This window comes from Eretmochelys imbricata, chromosome 9, assembly GCF_965152235.1.
Source record: "Eretmochelys imbricata isolate rEreImb1 chromosome 9, rEreImb1.hap1, whole genome shotgun sequence".
In the NCBI taxonomy this organism is placed as follows: Eukaryota; Metazoa; Chordata; order Testudines; family Cheloniidae; genus Eretmochelys; species Eretmochelys imbricata.
The window spans coordinates 3,362,599-3,388,058 of NC_135580.1; the positions used below are offsets into that span (position 1 = coordinate 3,362,599).

Genomic DNA, 25,460 nt, shown 5'->3' on the forward strand with positions numbered 1-25,460 from the left:
TGAACAAAGCATTTTGTTAGACTCAAGAGGGTGAGATAGCCCCCCCAGAAAAATCAGTTTTGGTTTTAACCGAATTATTTTTCATTTCATCTCCTGAACTGAAAAAAGTCAATTATTCACGCAACAATAATCACAGCAAACTTTCTGAACTTATATGTATGAACCACTTCGCCCGACACTGAAATGCTGTCATTTCCCGGGTAGAAGTGGCCGCTGCTTCACGGAGCATACCAACAGTTCAGAATAGTTTTGAAGAGGAAGTGGTACACACCTAATACCACAAGGGGACAGGAATAGTGTGGCTGGATGTTTCATCTGTAAGACAAATCCAGCCAGGGTAGCTAGAACTAGGGGTGCTTCCGCACCCCTGGCTTGAAGTAGTAATAACAAACATCAAATACAGAGTGGGCTTTGGATCAGGCCCTGAATAAGAGTGAGAGTCAGATGGAGAAGAGGACGAGGGTTACAGCAGTAAGATCCCACTGTGACTCACTTTCAGCATATACCACTCTGGATGGTTCTCTTATGGTTTTTTCTATAGCAGTAACAAAATTAAGGAAGATGATACAAACCACTGACTAATGTTAACTGCTCATAGGAAACAAGTCATGTATAAACAAACAAAATCTTTCTCTAGCTTCCCATTTGGCCAGCTGACTGCAAAAAACACAGTACAATCTCGACTAGCAACGGATGCGCATGGGAGGCCCAGGACTGGAATAGCAGGGGCTGTGTGTGAGAGGAGGAAGCGAACCCTGCATAAATCTGTCAACTCAGTCCCTCATTTTCATATGCACTAAATATACACTAAATTCACACAAATCTTTGCAAAGCAGCAATCCTGCTTTGCACTTACTGCAGCAGTGAACCATCTATCAGAGAATTTCCAAGCACTTCACAAACACTAGAGAAATAAGCCACATAACTCCAGTCTATCCATTACACAATTGGGTAAATCGAGAGACAGAACCATTAAACAACAGGCCCAAGTCTTTAGTCCTATTCTCTATAGATCCTTATACCACACTCATCGCCGTAAGCAGTGTTGCCAACTCTCATGATAATTAGTATTTTCCTTAAAGCCCCAGCTCCTGGAGCCAAGTGGATACGTGAGGATTTCAGCCTTGTTTCTTAAAGAACAAGTAAGTTTCTAGCCCTGGTGGCTGTGGAGAAAGCTTCAAAATGTGACCCCAGTGCACCCTAAAGGATCAAAAAGCAGAAGGCAAATAACAAGAACATCAAATCTACTATTACTACATACTGTAATCTCACGATTTGAGGTGAGCCTGACTCCTGATTTTTGAACATTTGGGGCTGGCAACAGTGCTGTAATATTGGCGTGTTTTCCCTTTGTTGCTGGGGAGATGCACTGCAGCTCTCTGCATCTCTTGGAGTACCTCCAAAGTGTTAGGAGCTGGTCACCGAGCACAGCTTTACTCAGTAAGCCAGGTATCCCAGGAGGACAGCGACAGAGGCTAGCCTTGTATTTGCTCAAGCAAGCATTTGGACTCATGCTTGCAGCGCTGAAGAATCCACTTGGCCATAGATGCAACATGCTCATCTGCTCTTCTAAATCCGCTCTCTGACCGCTCAAGTACAGCTCTCCCTCCGGGCTGCTAAAGCTGCCTGAGGAAGCCTTTTGCCATCATCATACACCAGCCTGGGTTGGAGGCCGCTGTAACTCAGCTGTGTGCTTTATGGCCAAGGTCCCGTTGTTCTGAGAACGACACTGAAAGTAAGACAGAAGGGCAAGTACTTCCGATGGGCCAGACACCAAACAGCTGTGACTCCCGCTGAAGCTAGGAACAATTGCAGGTGCACAGCACCTGTCAGGATTTGGCCCTGTGATACTGGAAAGAAGTCAATATGACAGCAACGGCCAACAAGCTCAAGAAAACCCGCACAGCCTTCGCTATGGGCATGCATCATGTTTTGGGGGCAAATACAAGTGACTAGTTCTCTGTACCATTCTCAGTCCATGCCTGGCCCTTTGAAATTAAGCTCCCCAACCTCAGCCTGCACAATTAAATCTATATGCAATACCCTCTAGTTACATGGGATTTGCTGGGCACAGAGTTCTAGCTGAGAGACGGCATGGCCCAAAGAGTAATGGAGAAGCTCACCCTTCCATCTCCGCAAACAAACCTAAACCAAAGAAATTCCATGTCCTTAAGTTACATGCATTAAGAAAGAAAACAGATTAATGCACATTCCATATCACAAATTAACTGGACTTCACCTCTGTAGGCCCACACTGGGGGCTATCAGACAGTCGTAGAAGCAGCAGGGACACAAACAGAGATGCTCTAACAGGCAAGTTTGCGTTATGCTTTGTCGGACAACAGGTTTACTCTCCTCCAAATAAGCCGGTCTTGCAACAGCAAGGGGCTAGGCCATGCTAAAGACTTCCCACCCAGCTGGGAGGGGCAGAGCTGTCAGTCTAGGAATCCCAGACGCTCTTTCTAGCTCCCACAGCTGCAGGAAGTGCCTTCATGGGAGAGGCCTCCAGAGACGCTGCTGGAACAGGCAGCTGGATGCCACCTCCACAAAGGACAAAGCAAAGCAATGGCGTTCAGGATGAATCCGCCCTGCTGCAGGGGTCACACAATGGACTGATCGCCACCTAGGCCCCATGTACAGGTCTGCTGTAGCGGAGTGAATGAAACCCAAAATGCTGAGACCCTCATGAAACTGCACAGCATTGCACAGCCTCTGTGGTTTATAACAGAGTCCCTGGGGTCACTGCTGAGATCTCAACCTGCCAAAGGGCAGAGACAAACCAAAGGCATGAAATACATACTAATTTAAACGACACTTCAGCTTTCTTAGCTTTCCCTATTACCTCATCATCTTAAGTCAGCATTTCCAATGCTAGTTTGCAGCAGAGAAAGTGAGATAACCACAGAGTCAGCAGGGGGCAGAGGCAAATTTAGGTCTACTGATTATTTATTTATATAAACACAACAAAGAAAGAGCAAAAGTAAAGTACAGGGGAGAGCACAGTGTGCGTTTGTCCCCTTTGTACCATGCTGCACCAAATGGCAGCTGCCTTAACAGGTCCAATACACTGACAACAAGATCAGCTCCCTGTGTTGTTACACAGAGTTTCACATGCCACACAAATGCCATGAAGTCTCAAACCCTACACCTACATCCATCTGATCGAGTCCAGTAGCTTACGTGGCCTTTCTGCTGTGTTCCCAGTTAATGCCCATTTCTACAGCCAAGGAATTGATCAGCCTTCCTGCCAGACATTTCTTCATAAATGATCTGGAGGATGGTGTGGATTGCACTCTCAGCAAATCTGCGGATGATACTAAACTGGGAGGAGTGGTAGATACGCTGGAGGGCAGGGATAGGATACAGAGGGACCTAGACAAATTGGAGGATTGGGCCAAAAGAAATCTGATGAGGTTCAATAAGGATAAGTGCAGGGTCCTGCACTTAGGACGGAAGAACCCAAAGCACAGCTACAGACTAGGGACCGAATGGCTAGGCAGCAGTTCTGCGGAAAAGGACCTAGGGGTGACAGTGGACGAGAAGCTGGATATGAGTCAGCAGTGTGCCCTTGTTGCCAAGAAGGCCAATGGCATTTTGGGATGTATAAGTAGGGGCATAGCGAGCAGATCGAGGGACGTGATCGTTCCCCTCTATTCGACATTGGTGAGGCCTCATCTGGAGTACTGTGTCCAGTTTTGGGCCCTACACTACAAGAAGGATGTGGATAAATTGGAGAGAGTCCAGCGAAGGGCAACAAAAATGATTAGGGGTCTGGAACACATGACTTATGAGGAGAGGCTGAGGGAACTGGGATTGTTTAGTCTGCAGAACAGAAGAATGAGGGGGGATTTGATAGCTGCTTTCAACTACCTGAGAGGTGGTTCCAGAGAGGATGGTTCTAGACTATTCTCAGTGGTAGAAGAGGACAGGACAAGGAGTAATGGTCTCAAGTTGCAGTGGGGGAGGTTTAGGTTGGATATTAGGAAAAACTTTTTCACTAGGAGGGTGGTGAAACACTGGAATGCGTTACCTAGGGAGGTGGTAGAATCTGCTTCCTTAGAAGTTTTTAAGGTCAGGCTTGACAAAGCCCTGGCTGGGATGATTTAGTTGGGGATTGGTCCTGCTTTGAGCAAGGGGTGGGACTAGATGACCTCCTGAGGTCCCTTCCAACCCTGATATTCTATGATTTCTTTTTGTATGTACCAAAATCTAGCTCTCTTTTTCCTACTATTTTCCATCAGCTGTTCCATTCACAAAACAAACTCTGTTTACAAAACATGGGAGCTGCTAGCAAGTCAGAGTCACACTTGGTGGGGAACATCTGCATTTCTAGAATCTCAAATCCTGAGCAGGGAGTAGAGAAGGGACAAGACAAAGCAGTTTAGTCAGCTAAAAAAAAAACCCAGAACTGTCAAACTGTTGACAAGTTAGGCTGAAAGCGGCAGGTGCATTCAGCTCCAGCCCAACGGATTTGGAAAGATGCTGAGTTGTTAAAAAACTCTCCTAAAAGTCTCTTTTCCAATTTGGGTGACTTCTCTGAAGGCTGCAAAATACTTCCTTGAATCACGGAGGTAAATGTGACTCAGACGACACCGGATTGGAGATAACCGAGAAAGAGCCAGAAGGCAGTTTCCAGAGGAAACATTCACCCCCAAATAATGAGTGAAACTGCTCTGCAAGGCACTTGCACTGATCTCACATCCTCCCTCCCTCTCTCCCCTGTTGCAAAGATAAGATCCTAGGGCTGGCACGCTAATGCATGGTACGAACAAGCACCTCTTTTTGTTGCCCATAACAACCCTAGACAGCTTGAACTTGGGTTCTACAGATGACGTTAAGACCTTTTTTTGTTTCAGGCAGTCCATGCAGGGGCGTGAAATCAGGAAACTGCTGCCGAGAGAGGAATTCGGCTTTGGCAGGAGCCAGGTAAAGTGTGGAAAACAGGGTTGGGCAGCTCAAGTGGAGGACATCAGTCCTTGGAGCCTTTTGCTTCTAAGCCACAGTCTCAAATGCAGCCCATGCTAACGGTAACTGAGCAGCGTGGCCATCTGAGGATGTTTGCTGGCCCCGGGGCAAACTGAGTTTAGGGTCTCAGTTAGGGTTGTCAGTTTTGTAATATCTAAAAACCAGACACCCCAGCGGGAGTGTCGAAACCTCCCTTTCTCCTGCCCCTTTCCCCTGAGGGCCAGCCCCTGCCCTGCCCTGCCCCTTCCCCCCAGGTCCTGGTCCTGCTCCTGCCCTGCCCCTTCCCCCCGAGGTCCTGCCCCCGTTCGCTCCTCTTTCCCTCTCCCTCCTTCGCTCACGGCTTTCCCCCACCCCCTCTGCCCTACATGGGTCAGGAGGGACTTGCCTGCAGAGCCAGGGTTAGGAGCGGCAGCTGCCGATGCAGGTAAGAGGTGGTCCTGGCTGAGCAGGGACTGGCGCGGGTGATGACTCAGCACCTCCCTGCCTGCCTCCCCCGCCTGCAGTCAGCGGACTTTGGGTGTCCGGTCAATAGATCTGACCGGACACTGTCAGGTCCCCTTTTTGACCAGACTTCCCGGTTGAACACCAGACACCTGGCCACCCCAGTCTCAGCCCAGTGCCTAGTGGACAAATGTCCATTAGGAAAAGTACCTCTGCAGAGACTGGCCTCCTGACTGCCAGACTCAGCAGACGTGGACTGGGCTACGGAGCATGAATTATGTTCTCTGCCCTAGAGTTAGTGTCTTCAGGTTAGGGTTAAGTGGCCAGGATCATGCTCTTCCTAGGCCAGTGTCAGTCCGGCACCTTTCACCAGCACCAGACTGGACACAAAACGCATATTTTGAAGTCAAAGCATCAGAGTAACAGTATTTCTTTTTAAACCCACCAGCCCTCCTCCCTCTGTGAAATGCTCTCTCTGAGCCTGCTTGTGAACACTCACTTCTGTCAATGTGACCTGCACACCAAGTCTTACAAAACTTCCCGCAGCTCAGTGCGCGTCTGCTGCACACACCCAAAGCTCAAGATGAGTTTTTCCATGGTCAAAACAGGAGACTGACAATCCCTAGGGTTCTCTGGAATAACAACGCTTGGATCCTGGATAGAGAGATCGGCCTTTTTTATCCTCTGGAGTCAGAAAAACCAGTTCCTGGAAGGAGGAGTGGGGTGGGTGGGGAGGGGAGGGGAGGGGAGAATGGCTTTGAAATAAGACTTTAATACTTTCTCCTCTTTCCCTTCTGGCCCTGGGCCACAGAATTTAAAGACCCGAGCTGCTCAGGTTTTTGAAAATGACTAGTGACTTGGGGTACTTCTGTTTTGGGATGCCCAATCTGAGGCACTTAAAAGGAGCCAGATTTTCCAGGCTAGGTGCTCAGTGCTGGCTGAAAAATCAGTCCCCCTTAAGGGCAGTCAAATTGGGCTGCCAAAGTCACTAGACCCTCTTGAAAATCCCGAAGAGTGCCTCTTAGCACAAATGGGAAATGGTTCCAACCCCTAAGAGCTTACAACATAACTTCACCCAAAATGCAATGCGGGGGGGAGGGGCCGGGAAGAACGCAGGTGGGTGGCGAAGGAGGATACAGGAACAAGATTATAATTACTCAGGAAACACTGGTACCTCCTGCATGGTAGGGTGGGAGACCCCAGCCAGCCCACCCAGGAGAAAGGTTTTGAGGAATCATCGTTTTGGCTTATACCGGAAGAAACCTGCCCCCATCACTAACTGCAGCAGGCCTTTTGCAAGGTTGGATTTTTTTAATATTCTCACCAGGGCCTGATCCAGCCCACACGGAACTCAATGACCAAACCCCCATTCACGTCAGTGACTCAGGATCAGGCCCCCCATGCATTATACTAAACCGATCAGTGATACAGCAGAGCACAGAGACGTTCTCCGAGGAGTCCAGGTTATCGTTGCCCAGCACCCCAGTGCAGATCAGAATTGGTAACATTTTACATCCCTTTTGCAGTCTACGCGAGGAGCAGGGAGGAGTGAATTGGGCACCGCGTGTACTGACCCCAGTCCTAGGAAATCCAAGAGCCCCCACTCAGTTCCGAAGGAAAGCAACAGGAGTTGAGGATGCTGAACGCCAAATAGCCTGCGGCTCATCACGTGCACAAAACGGTCCCCCAAAAATGTCACATGGAGATGATTAAGCAGCATTTTGTGTCTTCGGTGGATTAGCTCTGTACGACTTGATGCCCACTGCCTACCTTTAGGCTTTCATTTAACCTGTGAGTGCAGAATCAGGCCCTTCACAAAGAGAATCAGGGCACTTCTGTATGCACCCCAGTATATCTTACCCAGAGCACTAGGAACAGCTGCATGCCTGAAGGTTTGACAGCCACAGAGCTAATATCTCACTCAGTATTTGCACTCTTTGGGGCATTTACTTCCTCTGAACATGTTGTACTCTGGTGCATTTGCTTTCCTACATTAACTCGCTTTCTCTTCAGCATTTCAAGTGACGTTGTGCCACGCAAGGGACATGCTGGACTTCCCCGACGGGCTGCGCGTCCCATTTCTGCTACATCCAAAAATAAATTCCTCACTCAAATTGCTGCTTTCTCTTCTAACCTGCAGGCCTGTCAGGCTCCAGGGCAACGCTTGGCAGCGCTCTGAAGAGACAGGGTCATGCATCTTGGATGCTTCGCCAGCATTTTTAAGCCCTCGACCGTGCAGCCTGGTGAAGGGGCTCACATGGCCACTCAGGAGAGAGATGCACAGACAGATGGAAAGGGGGATGGTAAAGAGTTCGCTGGATAACATGAAGTGTCAGCTCTCCCAACATGACAGATTTCAGAGTAACAGCCGTGTTAGTCTGTATTCGCAAAAAGAAAAGGAGTACTTGTGGCACCTTAGAGACTAACCAATTTATTTGAGCATGAGCTTTCGTGAGCTACAGCTCACTTCATCAGATGCATACCGTGGAAACTGCAGCAGACTTTCCACGGTATGCATCTGATGAAGTGAGCTGTAGCTCACGAAAGCTCATGCTCAAATAAATTGGTTAGTCTCTAAGGTGCCACAAGTACTCCTTTTCTCTCCCAACATGTCACCACTGGCTCAATCCTTAGAGGTAAAACTTAGAAAAAAATATAAGGAGGACAGGATTGAATGAACGAGAGAGCTCTCTATGCTCCTCTGGGAAAGATTATAGAGCTTCTTCACTGACTTCAGTAACGTCATTACAGATTATACAGACCCCGCTCTAGCGAGTATGGACAAGAGTTTTAGCTGTGTGGATGGATACGTAAGCCCATATGTTCGAGATATTATGCAAACAGAATTGGCAAGATTTAGACATACCCTGGAGCGAGGACCTAGCGTGAGGTCAGAGTCGAAGATGACACCCAGGTTCCGGGACAGAGTGACAGGCGAATACAGACTAACACGGCTGTTACTCTGAAATTGTCTACAGGGTTAGAGAAAGGACGTAGCAGGCAGGGCTTGGGGCAGAGGGAGAATTAGGAGCTCTGGTTCAGCCACTTCGAGCTTGAGCTGATGGCTAGACATTCACAAGGACGAGGTGTCAGAGATACAAGCAAAGATATTACTTTGGACAGAAGGAGACGGGTCTGGAGTAGAAGGGTAGTTCTGGGAGTCGTCAGCACAGAGATGGTAGTTGAATGTGTGTTTGCAGATGAGATTACCCAGAGATAAGATGTAGCAAGAGAAGAGAAGGGGACCAAGGACAGAGCTCTAAGAAACCCGCACAGAAATCTGGAGAGGGGATGAGTAAGATCCCCAAAGGACATGCCGCAGGAGCAAAGGGAAAGGTAGGAGGAGAACCAGGAGAGGAAAGAGTCACAGAAGCTCAGACAAGATTACAAGAAGAAGAGCTCAGCTGGTGATGCTGAATGCAGCTGACAGGTCAAGGAGGATGAGCATGGAGTGCTGGTCCTGAGATGTGGCTGGGAAGATGTCATTCGAGGCTTTGGCAAGAGTGGCTTCAGCTGAGTGCAAGGGGCAGCAGCCAGATTACAGAAGGTCTAGGATGGAACTGGAGGAGAGAAACTCCAGACAATGACTAAACAGCATGTCCAGTCAGCTTGGAGATAAAAGGAAGATGGGGCAATAGGTGGAGAGCAAGAGGGGTCAAGGGTGTGTGGGTTTTCTAAGATGGGAGAGGCTATAGCATTATTGTATTGTGAGGAGAAAGAGCCACACTCTAGTGAAAGGTTAAGGGGAAAACTGAGGAGCATAGAAGAGAGGTTTCCATTCAAAGCGGTGGGAGAGGCTGCCGCAGAACCCGTGGAGCGCTTTCTAGGAGTCACGCATGTCACATGTGGCCATCTCAGCCCATCTCTCTAGGAGCATTTCCGATGGGGACACGCTCTAGTGTCTCGTCCAGTCTAGCTGTGAAAGCAACATCCATCATGTCCTTTAGGAGTGGATTCTGCAGGAGACCACATCTCACTGTCAAGAAACTTCTTAATATTCAGACCAAATGCTTCTTTTCTTAATTGTCTCTCATTAACTCTTGTTCTGGCCTGTTGTAGCACACTGAGTAATTCCCATCTCTCAGTGGTGCTAATATGCTTCAAATATCTGTAGACTTATGTCCCCTTCCCCCTTAGTCATCACTTAGCTGAACTCCACATAATTATGTCTCAACAGTTTCTCATAAGTCAATCCGTCCCCTGAGAATATTAGTTTGGTTCAAAGAGGTTGCTTGGTGCGGGGGAAGAAGGAGATAAACACTGCACCCACGCACATGTGGGCTCCACACTTTACCACACACGGTTTTCGAAACAGCCTGTAAAACGGAAGTTAATGGAAAGTGACTCACTCCTACCACACTTTCAGCTTTATCCCACATAGCAGTGACCACAGGGAAAGCTGTCAGCAGTGCACAGACTAAATCTACCACCATCACCAGCTCAAGCCAAAAAAGTTCAAGTTAGACTATTTTATTTGGACGGCAAAGAGTTGTTGGGTTAATTGGTTGCACCGTGGGTTAGCGCACAAATCAAATCATCATCAGGGCCCGATGCAAAGTTCACTGAGGTCAGTGGAACACTGCTGAGAGTCTTTGGATCAGGCTCCTTCAATACCTGCCTTCAGAGATCTCAAAGCTCATTACAAACACTAACTAGTTAATCCCCACAATACCACGGTGAGGCACGGTGTATTTAAAAGGCAGAGTAACTGATTCACAGAGAGATCCGTGAGGTCAGACAGTGCATCGGGGGCGCAGACACTGGGATCAGAATGTAAGTTATTACAACCATAATAGCCGTATCGGGGCCCCATTGTGCGAGGCACCACACAAACACACGGTGACTCTCTATTATGATCCAAACAGACACGCCAGATAAAAGGGATGACAGACATGGACCTGGCACAAAGAGTCTGCACGATCTATCCAAGGGCACACAGGGAGTCTCTGAACCCAAATCTCCTAGGTACTAGTTCAATGTTTTAAGCATAAGAGCCGCCTCCCTTCCCCCAGAGGCTTTCATGTTTTGAGCTTGAGCTAAATCTAGATGAGGAAGCAAGTAGGCTGGTGTGAAACTGACCAGCTGTCTGGCAAATGGATTGTCAAGTTCATGCGCTGGGGACTAGCGCTGTGGGGAAGATGCCGCGTGAAGCGGTTCATCGGAGCGTTGCTGGCCTGGGTGTGAGAGTCACGTGAGCCTTGCAGAGGATTTGACCTGGGCTAGAAACACCTCGTTCCTTACGCCAGATACTTTTCTCTGAACAAACAGGCTCAACTCAGAAGTCTCCGAGACAACAAGAGGCAAATCCTTGCAAAACAGGGCCATTTCCTCCTAAACTGAAAAGCATCACGGTCGCCCGCCTCCCTGCAGGCCCCATGGCCCTGCTTTTCCTGAAGTAGCCTATTACAGTCCAGGAGGAGAGGGGGCACCTGAGTCTTCCCTGCTCTCCTTTCAGGATCAGGGCAGGAGAGAGACTGCTTCCCTGAACCTGAGGCCTCACATACCTCATACTTAGGGCCCTTCGATTTGGTTATTATTTTATTTTTCCCAGGAATTTACCCGTGTTTATTCCTGCAACAACAAAAATAGATGGAAATCAGTGGGAAAAAACTATTAATAATTTGTCTAGGAAAATATCTGGGTTATTTTGGTGGAGGGAAGGATGGGGGGGGAAGCAATGATTAGATTAATGCTTTGATGAATGGAATTCAATGTGGTTTGCTGCAGAACTAAAACAGAATTCAAAAACACAACGCCACCTCTGAGTTTAAGAAAACAATATATCCCTAAATCACAAATGAAAACTTTTATTTGAATAAACAGTTTACTGTAGACTTAGAAGTATTAGGCTATAAATATTAACATTTGATAATTGGGCCACACCATTTGCAGCGCATACACTCAACTTCGTCCTTTTCTCCTGTTTTTGTTATTTTAAATTTTTTTCTTCCCATTTTAGTATGTCAGATCTTTAAATCGTTATCTGCTAACAGCTCGAAATGTGTATGTGGTGGGCGGGAGATTCATCAGTAGCTTCAGAGGTGCACACCCTTTAGAGCTTGTGTGCATCCCTGTTTGTTTATTGTGTGTATCCTGAGTCTAGACTAATACCTAGCCTTACTCAACAGGCAGCTTTGCCTATACACACAGACTAATGTATTATCGTAATACAGCTCTCTCATGCAACGTATTATATTTTCACAATAAAACAAGTTATTTTTATATATTTGAATGATACAAACGTAGGGTGAAAATTAGAAAAAAAACAAATAAAACGTTTTGTAAAACCTGGGATTTTTTGGGTAGAAATCGGTTTAAACTGAAAACGATGGGGCTTACCCCTATTATACCATGCAGAAGCAAAGGAATCAACTGGCTGCTGCCTGCAGAAAACATTGGAGCCAGGGGTGAGCGTACAGACAGCCCTCAGCCAAACACTGTTCTTCCTTGCGCAATGTCCCTGGCTAGCTACAGACAATCCGTAGCACTGTCAGATGTGAAAAGGGGGGATGGGAGAAGACACTCGAGCCTGTTTGCTCAGGGAAAAGTTTTTGGAGTAAGGAACCAGTTGTTTCTAGCCCAGACCAAACCCTCTACAAGGCTCATGCAAATCTCACACCCAGGCCAGCAACGCTCAGATGAACGGCTTCACACGGCAACTTCCCCACAGCTCTAGTCACAGGCGTGATGAGTCCCAGCCAAGCCCCTACGGAATCTGTGCACTTCAGAAAACCAATTACTGTTCACCAGGGTCCGATGTGAAACAGTGCCCCGGATATGGAAGGCCCTATATAACCCATAACATATCCCCCCGAGCCATCCAGTCCCCAAGCGCTGGCCTAGAGTGATTTCCAAGAAGAAGCCACGAAGCAGAAAACCACGACCCTGCACAGCGAACGCTAGAAGTCAGTCACCCGGACCCCAGCAGCAGGTGCTTTAGCAATGACCTTGCAGATCTTCAACCGCTTGAACTGCTGCTGTCCTGATGACACTAAAACTGACAGGCCAAAGCCTGCTTGCTCTGGCTTCAGAGAGACCAAAGTGAAACCTTAATGAGCAAGGTGTTTGGGTTTCCATACTGAACCTCTGAGAAATCCTAAGGAGATTCCCCGCTCCCATACCAATAATCTAAAATTCTGAACCTATTTCCAGTCCTGAAAGACACCAAGTTGTTTTCCCTCTACCCCCATTTACCTGCAGACACACAACACAGGCCATAGGCCAGGGGTGGGCAAACTTTTTGGCATGAGGGCCACACTGGGTTTCTGAAATTGTATGGTGGGCCGGTTAGGGGAGGCTGTGCCTCCCCAAACAGCCAGGTGTTGTGTGACCTGGCCCCCGCCCCCTAACCAACGCCCCCCGCTTCTCACCCCCGATGGCCCCCCCCGGACTCCTGCCCATCCAAAACCCCTTTTACCTGTCCTCTAACGCCCCCCCCGCCCCCGGGACCCCTGCCCCATCCACACCTCCCTGTCCCCTGGCCGCCCCCAGAACCCTCGCCCCTGACTGCCCCCCTCCACCCCATCCAACTCCGCCTCTCACTCCTGACTGCCCTCCCAGCCCGGGACCCCTGCCCCATCCAACCACCCCTTCTCCCTGTCTCCTGACTGCCCCCGGAACCCCTGCCCCTGACTGCACCCCGCCGCCCCATCCAACCCCTCCTCTCTTTCCTGACTGCCCCCCCGACATCTGCCCCCATTCAACCCCCCTGTTCCCCGCCCGCTGACTGCCCTGACCCCATCCACGCCCCCGACCCCTGCTCACCCCCCAAACTCCCCTGCCTTCTATCCACTCTCCCCGCATCCCCCTTACCGCACTGCCTGGAGCACCAGTGGCCAGAGCACCGGGACAGGCAGCCACGCCGCCGCCCGGCACAGAGCCAGCCACGCCGCCGCCCGGCACAGAGCCAGCCACGCCGCCGCCCGGCACAGAGCCAGCCACGCCGCCGCCCGGCACAGAGCCAGCCACGCCGCCGCCCGGCACAGAGCATCGGGTCAGGAGCTCGCAGCCCCGCCACCCAGAGCATTGCGCGGCGGCACAGTGAGCTGAGGCTGCAGGGGAGGGGGGAGAGTGGGAGAGGGGCCAGGGACGAGCCTCCCAGGTCAGGAGCTCAGGGGCCGGGCAGGAGGGTCCCGCAGGCCGGATGTGGCCCACGGGCCGTTGTCTGAACACCTCTGCCATAGACAGTCACTGAAAAGCCTGACATAAGCCAATAGCATCAGTAAATCTGGGCAGATTCCAAGAGAGATTGAGAAACACAGAACCTCTGCTCCGTGACCCGGCATCTGCCGCCTTCAAAGTCAGCAGCTATGCGGATCTACTAGCGAGGGTCTCCGTGAAGGTCGGGGAAGCTGCAGCGGTCAGAGGGCAGGCGGTGGAGGGGGAGGAGAAAGGGGAAGACGGGGCTGATGCTCAGAACAAACTTGTATTCAATCATATAAAAGAGCTTTGCGCCGGGAGCCAGGCAGCCTGCCTGCACCGAGAAAACCCTGGCCAAGACAGAACATAGCCATACAAGCCCTTCCTGTTCCCCCACGGCAGCAGCTGTGCCTGCCAGGGACACGTGTGGAGAAGCCAGTCAAGCTGGCATCGGCACAAAGAGCAGCTTTTGAAACTACAGCTCAGTGTTTGTAAAAAAAAGTCAAATGAGAGTCTTCAATGAGAGCGGAATTTGTAATGCAGCCATTGTCATGGCCACCCGCCCTGAAGAGCCGCACTGAAACAGTCAGGCCTTGTCTACACTGGGGGCTTAGCGGCAGAGCACACATGTGCTACACTGCTACTAAATGGCACTTGACCCAAGACAGCTTAACCAGTTCCAAATTAGGGGACACAGCTGGCGACAAGCCTGGGGCCCAGAAAGGGTGGTTTATGTCAGAGGGCAGGTACCTGCTGGAAACAGGAGGGGGAAACAAATGACCAGAGCTGGCACAGGGGATTGGAAGTAGGCTCCAGAGCTGTTCACCGGTTCAGATCCACTTGGCATCATAAGGCAGCGCATGAACATTTTAAATCAAGCAGGGAGGTTTTTTCAAAAGATCTGCTCTAGGCGTTATGCCGGGGGAGTTCTGTGGCCTGCGTTGTACAGGAGGTCAGACCAGAGGATCACAGTGGTGCCTTCTGGCCTTGGAATCTATGCCGCGTTCTCCTTGCTGCCTGGTCAGCGGCCTGGGTCTCTGTCCCAGACGGCAGGTGTCTGCGTCACAAAGCCAGTGGCACAACTCGCAGCCTGGCAGAGGCAGCAGCAACCAAATGGACCACAGGGACTCGACTATCCTGGAAAGAGAGGTGGCATCTTTGCAGCTCTGGGGGATCCCTGTGGGTCTGTCTACGCTGCAAAGTAAGCCAAGGGTTAGGGGAACTCGAGTTAGCAGACCCTGGGTTTGTTAGCCTAGGGCTTGAGCATCTACACTCATCTGCAACCCCAGGGCAGGAATTCCTGAACCCTGGTCCCAGCATCTGCATTGCATTTGCTAAGTCCAACCACCCATATCCCAGACTTCCTAGCGCCCTCCCAAAATGTGGTCATTCTACCCTCTGTTCATGGTGCAACCACCTAGCTTGGCTGTCCAGAGACAAACAAAGTCAGCCCATGCGATACTTTTGGCAGACTCCTAGAGCACAAATCCAACAAGGAAGCATCTACACTGCTTGAACCATAGATCCCAGACTGACTCAGGGTCAGACTCTCCATTCCTGTAGGGTCCTGGGTCCTTGGACCAATCCCTGACTTAACTGGATTTGTGTGTAGGCAGAAGGAGGGTTAAGCTTGAGCCTGAGCTCAATCCCAGGGCTTACACTACAATGTAGACGTGCCCTAAGAGATAACAGTTTGGATCCTGCCAGTGACACCCTGGCTCCAGCCCACCTGCGCCCCTTAGGATACACGTGTGTACTGCATCCATGTGTTGATATGAAGTGGCTAAAGCAGATTGAAACAAGGTGGGGAGCTGTGGAGAAGGGCTGGTTACTTAAGCCAGGGAAATGTGTTTTTCCCTACACACAATTCCCTTGCTTTAACCTCTGGTATTATGCTAGGGGATGGGGATCAGTTTGGCATGCAACTACTTGCATCACAAGTCAGTTTCATAAGTAACTGATTAGGAATAATTGTCCATCTCCAGCGTGCTTTTGTCCCAGAGGTTGTCAAAGAGGCCTCACGAAGTATGCATATGGATCTTTTCACTGCCACCGTGCAGCACCTCTGGGATGGAAACTGACAGCGGTCAAACAGCGCACAGTAACATTGCCCAGCAGCTCAGGGCTGGGAAGGAAAAAGACTGTTTCCTCTTAAAACAGCAAATATGAACCCAGGCAAGAAATAGCTCAAGACGAAACTTGGCCAGGCACCGCATCTAACATGACTACTTTGGATAAATATTATTATGGTTTCTTTAGTGACCACAATGGTCAGAAACTGCACTTTGCATCTCGTCTAAAAGATGGCAACTCCAACAACAAAGTGGCTTCTAATACCGGGCTGAAGAACTGAGGCCTAGTCTACACTGGAAGAGGCTTGCCAGGATAGCTAGGTAGAGGCAGCTTCTACCGACAAAAGCGTTCCGGTGTAGCCTATACCAGCTCCCCAAAAGAAATAAGTTATACCGCCACAAAAGTGATTTTGCTGGTATAGCTGCATTTAGGGCTGTTACGGCTTTTAATATCAATGAAAAAAAAAAAATCAAACCCTGAACTGATATTACTACTGATTCACAGATTCTAAGACCAGAAGGGACCTCAGTCATAATCTAGTCCAGAGGTGGGCGAAATACGGGCTGCGGGACCGTCCTGCCCAGCCCTTGAGCTCCTGGCCGGGGAGGCTAGCCCCCAACCCCTCCCCTGCTGTCCCCCCCTCCCCAACAGCCTCAGCTCGCCGTGCTGCCAGCGCTCTGGGCGGCGGGGCCGCAAGCTCCTGCCGGGCAGCACAGTGGCGTGGCTGGCTCTGGCCGGGAGGCGTGTATGCCAGTCCTTGTGCTCTGAGCGGCATGGTAAGGGCAGGGGGGAGGCGCTTGGATAAGGGACAGGGAGTTCCAGGGGGCAGTCAGGGGACAGGGAACAGGGGGTGGTTGGATGGGGGGTGGGGTCCCGGGTGGCCTGTCAGGAGACAAGGAGCAGGGGGGGTTGGATGGGTCGGGGGCTCTGAGGGGGGCAGTCAGGAGGCGGGAAGTGGGACAGGGTGGGGGCTAGGCTGTTTGGGGAGGCACAGCCTTCCCTACCTGGCCCTCCATACAGTTTTGGAACCCCGATGTGGCCCTCGGGTCAAAAAGTTTGCCCACCCCAGACCTAGTCTGACCTCCTGCAGAGCAGAGGCCAGAGAGCACCCCCAAAGTTATTCCCAGAGCAAATCTTGTAGAAAAAACATCCAATCTTGATTTTAAAATTGCCAGTGATGGAGAATCCACCATGACCCTTGAACTGTTCTAGTGGTTAGTTACCATCGCTGTTCAAACCGTACACTTTGTATCCTACCTTCAACTTCAAGCCATTGGATCTTGTTATACCTCTGTCTGCTAGATCAAAGAACCTGTTACTAAATATTTGTTCCCCCATCTATGTACTGCTAGACACGAGGAGCTCAATCTATTTAGTTTAACAAAGAGAAGGTTAAGGGTGACTTGGTCGCAGTCTGTCGCTATAAGGCATGGTTTCTCATTTTTTAATCATTCTCACGGCTTTTCTCTGAACCCTCTCTGATTTAGAACATCCTTCTTGAATTGTGGGCACAAGAACTGGACACAGTATTCCAGCGACTCCTACTCAAGATTCCCCAGTTTACATATCCCAGGTTCACATTAGCCCTTTTGGCCACAACATCACACTGGGAACTCATGTTCAACTGATTACCCAGAACTCCCAAATCTTTTTCAGAAAGCATCACCCATCCTGTAAGTGTGGCCTACATTTTTTGTTCCCAAAAGCACACATTTACATTTAGCTGTGTTAAAATGCATATTGTTTGCTTGCATCCAGCTTACCGAGCAATCCAGATCAGTCTATCAGTGACTTGTCCTCTTTGTTATTTGCCACTCATCCAATTTTTGTGTCATTTGCAAACTTTATCAGTGCTGATTTTGTTTTCTTTCAGGTCACTGATGAGTGCCATGAACAGATCCTTGCGGGACCCCACTAGAAACACACCCACTCGATGATAATTCCCCATTTACAATTGTATTTTGAGAGAACTTTTCATTCATTTAGTGTGTGCCAAATTAGTTTTATCAATCAAAATGTTGTGGGGTACCAAGTCAAAATGCCTTGCAGAAGTCTAAGTATATTTCACCAATGCTATAACCTTCATCAACCAAATTTGTGGTCTCATTTAAAAAAAAAGTAGACCCTGTCAAACTAGCTTCCTATTTTCCATAAACCCATGTTGATTGGTATTAATTATATTACCCTCCTTTAATTCTGCCCTATGTAAGCCACTCCCTTATCTTGCCCAGGATCAATGTCAGACAGACAAGCCTCTAATTACCCAGATCATCCCATTTACTCTTTTTAAGTGTTGGCAAAAGTGACCTGGCTTTAGTAAGAAGTCATCTGCAGATTTGAATAACCAGCACCACTTCCTGCAGCATCTAGCTAGATTATCCATCCGAGGACAGAATCAGCTTAACATTTTTTAGCTTAGAAGAGATTTTATATGACCGCAGCACTAAAACAGTGACGACACCCTTATTCTTCCAAGCAGTACCAGGGCATCTTATTGTCACAATGACTAGACCCTCAGCGATAGTTCTCATCTGGGGGAGAGTTAAGAAATAAAGAAACCGAAGCAAACAGAGTAGCAAAATGGTCTTCCAAACCATTAATGAATCACCACACTGACCTGTGTCCAAAATAAACAGAGTGGACATTTCTCCAAAAGGACGGACAGTGATTTTCTGCCTCTGGAACAAATATTTCCCTGGTTATGGAAGCTGTTCTGTTTCTTCCCTTTGTCTGGTATCATAAGCAGATGCTAGAAACAGCGAGGTCAGTAATGAAGCAATCTATTCTAAACAGAGCGCAACTGGGGTTCAGCGCTTTCCATCAGAATAAAACCTGATGAATTATGTTCCCAGTAAATTAAAGGTATTTGACTGAGACTTTAACACGGCTGTTACTCTGAAACCTGTGTTCTGTAGTCTGTATTCGCAAATAGAAAAGGAGTACTTGTGGCACCTTAGAGACTAACCAATTTATTTGAGCATAAGCTTTCGTGAGCTACAGCTCACTTCATCGGATGCATACTGTGGAAAGTGTAGAAGATCTTTTTATACACACAAAGCATGAAAAAATTGGTGGATCTGTGCTGGAAATGGCCCACCTTGATTATCATACACATTGTAAAGAGAGTGATCACTCTAGATAAGCTATTACCAGCAGGAGAGTGGGGTGGGGGGAGGTATTTTTTGCATCCGATGAAGTGAGCTGTAGCTCACAAAAGCTTATGCTCAAATAAATTGGTTAGTCGCTAAGGTGCCACAAGTCCTCCTTTTCTTTTTACAGAACACAAAGGCTCCACCTACCCTGCACATTTTAGCCATGTTGTAACACTCCATAATCAAATTGTTATTTGGCACTAAGGGTGAAATATTGGCTCTACTGAAATCAGTGGGAGTTTTGCCATTAACTTAAGTGGGCCAAGATTTCACCCTGAATGCTACCATTCTCTACTGGCAATAAACAGAAGCTTTAACACAAAATTCTTAGGGTTTGGCCTGTTTCCCCTCCATCTACTCAACTTTTTAAGACTAAACTGGATCTTCAAGTGTATGCTTGCTATTTTGTATTAACTATGAAACAAATACTATTGGCTACAGACTTGGAAACATGTCTAAGATGTTTTGAATGGATGTAGACAGTAATTACAACATTCACCACTTTCAGTAACACTGGTGTAAATCCAGAGTAACTCCTTCGACTGGTGACGTTACTAAAGATTTGCTCTGTTGTAAGCAGGAACAATATCTTCCCCGTAAACAGTACTTTTCATCTGAAGACCTCAGAGCATTTTTAATAATGTCCAACAGCACCCTTTTGAAGTACGCAGGTATTGTTATCCCTGCTTTTCAGCTGGAGAAACTGAGTCACTGACTGTCTGAGCTGGGCACTGAACCCAGAGCTCCCAGTTCCCAGGCCTTTGCTACAGTTACTAGATCACACTCACTCTGAGTAAGAGTTAAACTAATTTTCAACAAAAAAACAAAAAATGTGGTTGTTTTGCTTCTAGAACAATGCAAACCCAAGAAAGCCCTGAGAGGTAAAATCCCAGCTACACTGCAGTCTAGTTAAAAGGAAAGGAGGACTTGTGGCACCTTAGAGACTAACAAATTTATTTGAGCATCAGCTTTCGTGAGCTAACTGCTGCAGCTGAGCACAGATAAGATCTGTGATGCTAGAGGACTGGGTTACCACATGGCTAGTCCAGACACAGGCAAAAACACATTTGGCCTTGCAGCAGGGGCAGGACTGACCCATGTTTTACCCACGTCTTTGAACCGTGACACACGGGGCACCGTTAAAACGTGGTTAAATCTCACAGCATGCATGGGACCACAGCGTGTTTTAACTAGATCCTGGGCACCATTCATCTGACAACGTGCTTTGGCCCAAAAGATGAAGAATTAACCTCTTCGCCCTCCACAGTTCTGCCTTTCCCCTGTGATCCCAAGGCTGGGCCCTTAACTTGCTGGGGGCAAGGGCTGTGAAGAGCAGATTTGCATATCAATAGCATGAACGGGCTCCCAGCTACTGCATAGCCAGGCTTATTGTCTGCCATGCTTAGGGGTGTGCTGAAGCCCCCCGCTGCCCTCTCTCCACAGGGACACTAATAAATCCGGGGCCGCTCCCCGGGCCCCCACAGAAGCTCTGCGGCGTTCAGGAAAGGAGAAGCGCGGCTGGGCCGGTCTGCGGCCAGGCGCTGGCCCCGGCAGCACGTTCAGGCCAGCGGAATTGGAAGTGACCCGCAGACCCCGAGGAAGCTGAAAGCAGCGCCTGGTTTGCCTCTGCCGAGTCCCATCCCCTCCCGTCCCCGTTTTAGGGCCGGTAAAAAAAAAACAAACAAACAAAAAAAAAACCATCCGACCTAAGTTTAAACCAACACAGGTAAAAAGAAAAGGAGTACTTGTGGCACCTTAGAGACTAACCAATTTATTTGAGCATGAGCTTTCGTGAGCTACAGCTCACTTCATCAGATGCATACCGTGGAAACTGCAGCAGACTTTATATATACACAGAGAATATGAAACAATACCTCCTCCCACCCCACTGTCCTGCTGGTAATAGCTTATCTAAAGTAATCGTCAGGTTAGGCCATTTCCAGCACAAATCCAGGTTTTCTCACCCTCCACCCCCCCCCACAAATTCACTCTCCTGCTGGTGATAGCCCATCCAAAGTGACAACTCTTTACATTAAAGAGTTGTCACTTTGGATGGGCTATCACCAGCAGGAGAGTGAATTTGTGGGGGGGGGTGGAGGGTGAGAAAACCTGGATTTGTGCTGGAAATGGCCTAACCTGACGATTACTTTAGATAAGCTATTACCAGCAGGACAGTGGGGTGGGAGGAGGTATTGTTTCATATTCTCTGTGTATATATAAAGTCTGCTGCAGTTTCCACGGTATGCATCTGATGAAGTGAGCTGTAGCTCACGAAAGCTCATGCTCAAATAAATTGGTTAGTCTCTAAGGTGCCACAAGTCCTCCTTTTCTTTTTTGCGAATACAGACTAACACGGCTGTTACTCTGAAACAGGTAAAAAGGGCTCTGAACAAAAAGCCGGATCTCCCCACGGGCTCCCTCCATCTCTGGAGCGTCTGATCTTCACCAGCTTGTGACCCCCCAGTCCTGGTAGCCCAAAGGGGCTCCGCAAAGCCACATCGGCTCCCACGGACGGGGGGAGCTGGGGCTGGGTTTCTGTTTGCCAGCCACAGGCACCCTGAACCAAACGGGGGGGAGGCGTTCATGGCCAGCCGCCCCCCCGGATCGGCGCCGGGAGGCTGGGCGAAGTGGTTTCCATCGCAGGCGGGGTGTGCAGCTTGGTTCAGGGGCCGCCAGCACAAGAAGGGGCGGGGGGGGGGGGGGAGTCACATTTCACAACAGCACAAGACACACACTGACCCACACACACACTCTCTCTCCCCATTCATCCCTGGCCGCTCCTCTTTTCGCCCGCAGAAACAGTCACACACACACACCCCCCGATGTGTGTGTGTAGTTTGTGTGTACACACCCCTCCCCCCCCACCCCCCGATGTGTGTGTGTAGTTTGTGTGTACACACCCCTCCCCCCCACCCCCCGATGTGTGTGTAGTTTGTGTGTACACACCCCTCCCCCCCACCCCCCGATGTGTGTGTAGTTTGTGTGTACACACCCCTCCCCCCCACCCCCCGATGTGTGTGTAGTTTGTGTGTACACAAACACACACAGAAACTCCACCACTTCCCAGGGACGTCCGAGCCCCGCACAGCGGGTGGGGTGGGGTGGGGGGGATCAAACCTGCGGCTGACCCCTGGCTCGCTCCCCGAGGCGGGGAGAACCCCCCACCCCGCCTGCCGGCTCGGCTCGGCTCGGCTCGGGGGGGGGGGGGGCGGCCTTACCTTCCTTGACGCCCGGCAGCTTGGACTGGTCGATGCCGATCTCAGCCATGTTGGGAGCTCTCGCTCTCCCCTCCTCCGGCGGCGGCGGCGGGGCCCGGGAGCGGCAGGCCGCGGGGATCGATCCCGCGCAGCTCTGGCTGGGGCTGCCGCGCTCGGCCCCGGCGGGAGGGGAGGGGGAGGGGGAGGGAAGGCAAAGCACAGCCGCGGAGCTCCCCCCCCCCCTCCTCCTCCTCCTCCTCCTCCTCCTCCTCCTCCTCCAGCCCCCCCGCCCCAGCCGCCGCCTCCGCCGCGGGGCGATGGACACCTCCCTCCGGCCCGCGCTCCCCTGTAACCGGAGCCGGGAGCCTGGCACGGTGCGTTCCGTACGGAGAGAGAAACGGGACAGAAAGCAGCGCGGCGCGGCAGGTTCCCTTCGCCCGCCCGAGTTATACCCCCCGGGAGAGCAGCACGGCGCTCCCTCCCCGGCCCGCTTGCCCGGCGGCGCAGACCAGGGCTGTGTGGGAGCCTGGATTTTTGATCCTCTACGTGAGCGTTTGGGTAGAGAGGGGGCTGGAAATGACACCCCCCACGGTCACGTCTGGTTTGCAATCGGCTGGCACCAGAATGGGCTGGATTTCTGGGTTTGCAGCTTTAGATTAGTTTTCTTATTTTTTTTTTATTATTATTGTTATTTTGAACAAAGCTGGGAGGAAAGACGGGAGGGGCAAGCGACCAGAAAGGTCAACCAGAGACATAAGGAACACAAGCGGCAACAAAGCTCTGATGTGGATCCAAACGCTGCCACCATTTCATAGAATCACAGGAGATGAGACCTCAGGAGGTCATCTAGTCCAGCCCCCTTCCCAAAGCAGGACCAGCCCCAATCTGAGTGTGTTTTTGTTCCCATCCTGTCTAAATGTAATGTAGTTAATTCAGCACCACAGCACAACTAGAAAATTGCAGTTTTTTTGCATTTGTACAGCCGCTTTAATGCAAAGAGCTTGAAGTTTATATTTAAGCTTGGATTTTTATCAGTAAACGTGGGTTTGTCATCAGTTTCACCGTACACACACACACACACAAACTGATGACAAAACATTTCCATTGATAAGAATCAAAATGTACAGATAGGCAAAGGAAGCAAAATGCTACTTGAGAACTTATTAGAGTCAAAATCCAGTGACTTAGACTTTTGAAATAATGCTTGTTACAAATGGACTAGTGAATGAATGGTAAAACCAGGTGTGATTTGTTGGGATAAGGATAGTTATATATACCTTGTATATTTTGACATCGTGATGTTGTCAATTTTCTTTTACTAGTTTATAAAGCTTTAACTTTTTGAATCTCAGCATCTATTGTCATTAAATAACTGTCTGACATAATTTTGCATAATTGCATAATTTTCCACAACTGGATACCTGCAAACATGGTGCTTAGGTTGTTGCTATTGTTATGAGCTTGTTATGGGGTGAGTTAAAACCCCATTGAGACTGAAAGGTGTGAACTCAGCCTTCAGTTAACATAACTGTGAGCATAAGCTCCCACCTAAAACAAAGGGTGTGTGAACCCAGAGGCCACTCAAGACAATCTGCCGTCCTAGACAATACTTCAGTGTACCGCCCCGCCCCCCCGACACACCCACCATTCAAATTTGGCCTGGCCGCCCCTCTATGATGACAGAGAAGCAGCTGGGCCAAATTTAAGTAAGTGGCAATGTGATCCTGTTCACTGAGGTGCCACGCCACCCCGGTTTGGCTCAACCGCTCATCTGCCATGACAGACAGAGAACTAGGCCAAAGTTGAGTGAATGGAGTTGTCACCTGGAGCACTGGGTCACAATGCCATTCAAATCTGTGGCCCGAACCAGCTGCCGTGAAATCTATGGCCCTAGGCAGCTTCCTAGCTTGCATATAGCTAGTGCAGCCTCTCTGCGAACCCATCCAGGAGCATTTACCTACGCGCTGGTTTGGGTGGGTGTGTGTGGGAGGAGAGATCCCACAAGGACTCAGGGCTTGTCTACACTTAAAAGGCAGCGGTGGTGCAGCTGTCGTGCTTCAGTGAAGACACTACCTACGCTGACAGGGGAGCTTCTGTTGCCGTTGGTAATCCCCTGCCCCGAGAGGCAGCAGCCTTGTTGGCGGGAGAAGCCTTAGTCATTTCCACACTGGGAGGTAGGTCGGTATAACTGTGTCGCTCAGGGGCATGGATTTTCCACACACCCGAATGACGGCGTTATACCGACATGAATTGCTAGCGCAGACCAAGCCTAAGATCAGACCAGACAAGACCAAAGGGAGAGGGAGAGGCAAGACAACCAAGCAGGACCTGTAAGCACAGTGTGACCCTCGAAGAAGCTAGAGAGAGAGCTTTGGGGTGTGATGGTAGCTAAAGAAGCTTGAGGGCTGTAAGCTAAGAAACTGCTCTTGTTGTTCTTGGTTCCTTCTGTGTTCAGAGAAGCAGAATTCAATCCGTTCCTTGTCAATAGCAAGATTGCACCAAAGAGCACACCAGACTCCATCAGTTCCTGCAGCCAACTGGAACACCCGCAGGCCCTGAACTTTGACCAGCTGCTCATGTCAAAAAGGACAGCACTGTTTTAAGTCCACAGTTCTGCCACTTGTTCCATGGAGACACTCTCCTGCTGTAGTCTTCACTGATTTCCTAGGGCCACATGAGGCCAAGGGGCCAGCCAGTTGCTGGATTAGGGCCCAAAATACCAATATCAAACCATCAAACATGAAAGAATCAAAAGCTAACTTAACTGTTGTCAGCAGCTGCCATGTTGGTGCCACTGGGCCCTGAAGTGACTTAGGCCTGTTACAAGAGTGCTCTGTGCCTGTATATATGTAAATAAGTAATCGATAAAGTGCTGGTAGATGGAGCTTAAAGATATGTAGCATAGTTCTGGGGTGGGCAGAACCCATATAATTTATGCACTGGGCCTAGCTTCCTTGGTGCAGCTCTTTACATCCACTCTCAACAGCCTGGATCCCACAAGTCTTGCTGTAGCAAGGATATAATATCTGCGGAGACCCCCAGAGACCCGATGTGGTGACACAAGGCACTGCAAAAGACAGCGGGAAATAATATGCTCTCAGGCTGCATCCGGCAGGCAAAACAAAGCATTTCCTTTGCAACTGCTCCATCAGTGTCCTGCTTCTTTGCGCTGGATGCTGAAATATATATTTAGATAAGACCTCTGAGAAAGGAAAAGGGAACTAATCATCTGGAATGCGCAGGAAATCTAAGAGATAATGAAGAGAACATGACCCGAGGGCCTCCAGGTGGGGATGAATTGAATAGTACCAAGGAAACAGGTTGATGTTCAGAGTTTGCTACAGACTGCCAGCAGCATTGTAATAACAACTTATGGCTCTGTCGTGCTTTTCGTCCTGCAGGATCCCAAAGCGCTTTACAAGCGAAATACTGGAAGCGCTGGTCCCCTGTTCAGTATTAGGGTTTGTCTTCGTGTACAGCACTACTGCAGTCC

The 25,460-nt window shown here is 49.5% G+C and overlaps 1 protein-coding gene across 2 annotated transcripts in view; it reads right to left on the bottom strand.

Annotated features, from left to right (window-relative positions):
- The window catches only part of CCDC50 (coiled-coil domain containing 50), a 56,517-nt gene extending 34,361 nt beyond the window's left edge, over positions 1–22,156 (bottom strand). Inside the window, exon 1 of one of the 2 annotated variants that reach the window (XM_077826108.1) lies at positions 21,989–22,156. In XM_077826108.1, coding sequence (XP_077682234.1) covers positions 21,989–22,037 — 49 coding nt within the window. In that variant the 5' untranslated portion in view covers positions 22,038–22,156. Of the gene's footprint in view, positions 1–18,235; positions 18,290–21,988 lie in introns of those variants that run through there. The other variant, XM_077826109.1, reaches the window with a different exon arrangement.
- Between the last annotated feature and the right edge of the window lie 3,304 nt (positions 22,157–25,460).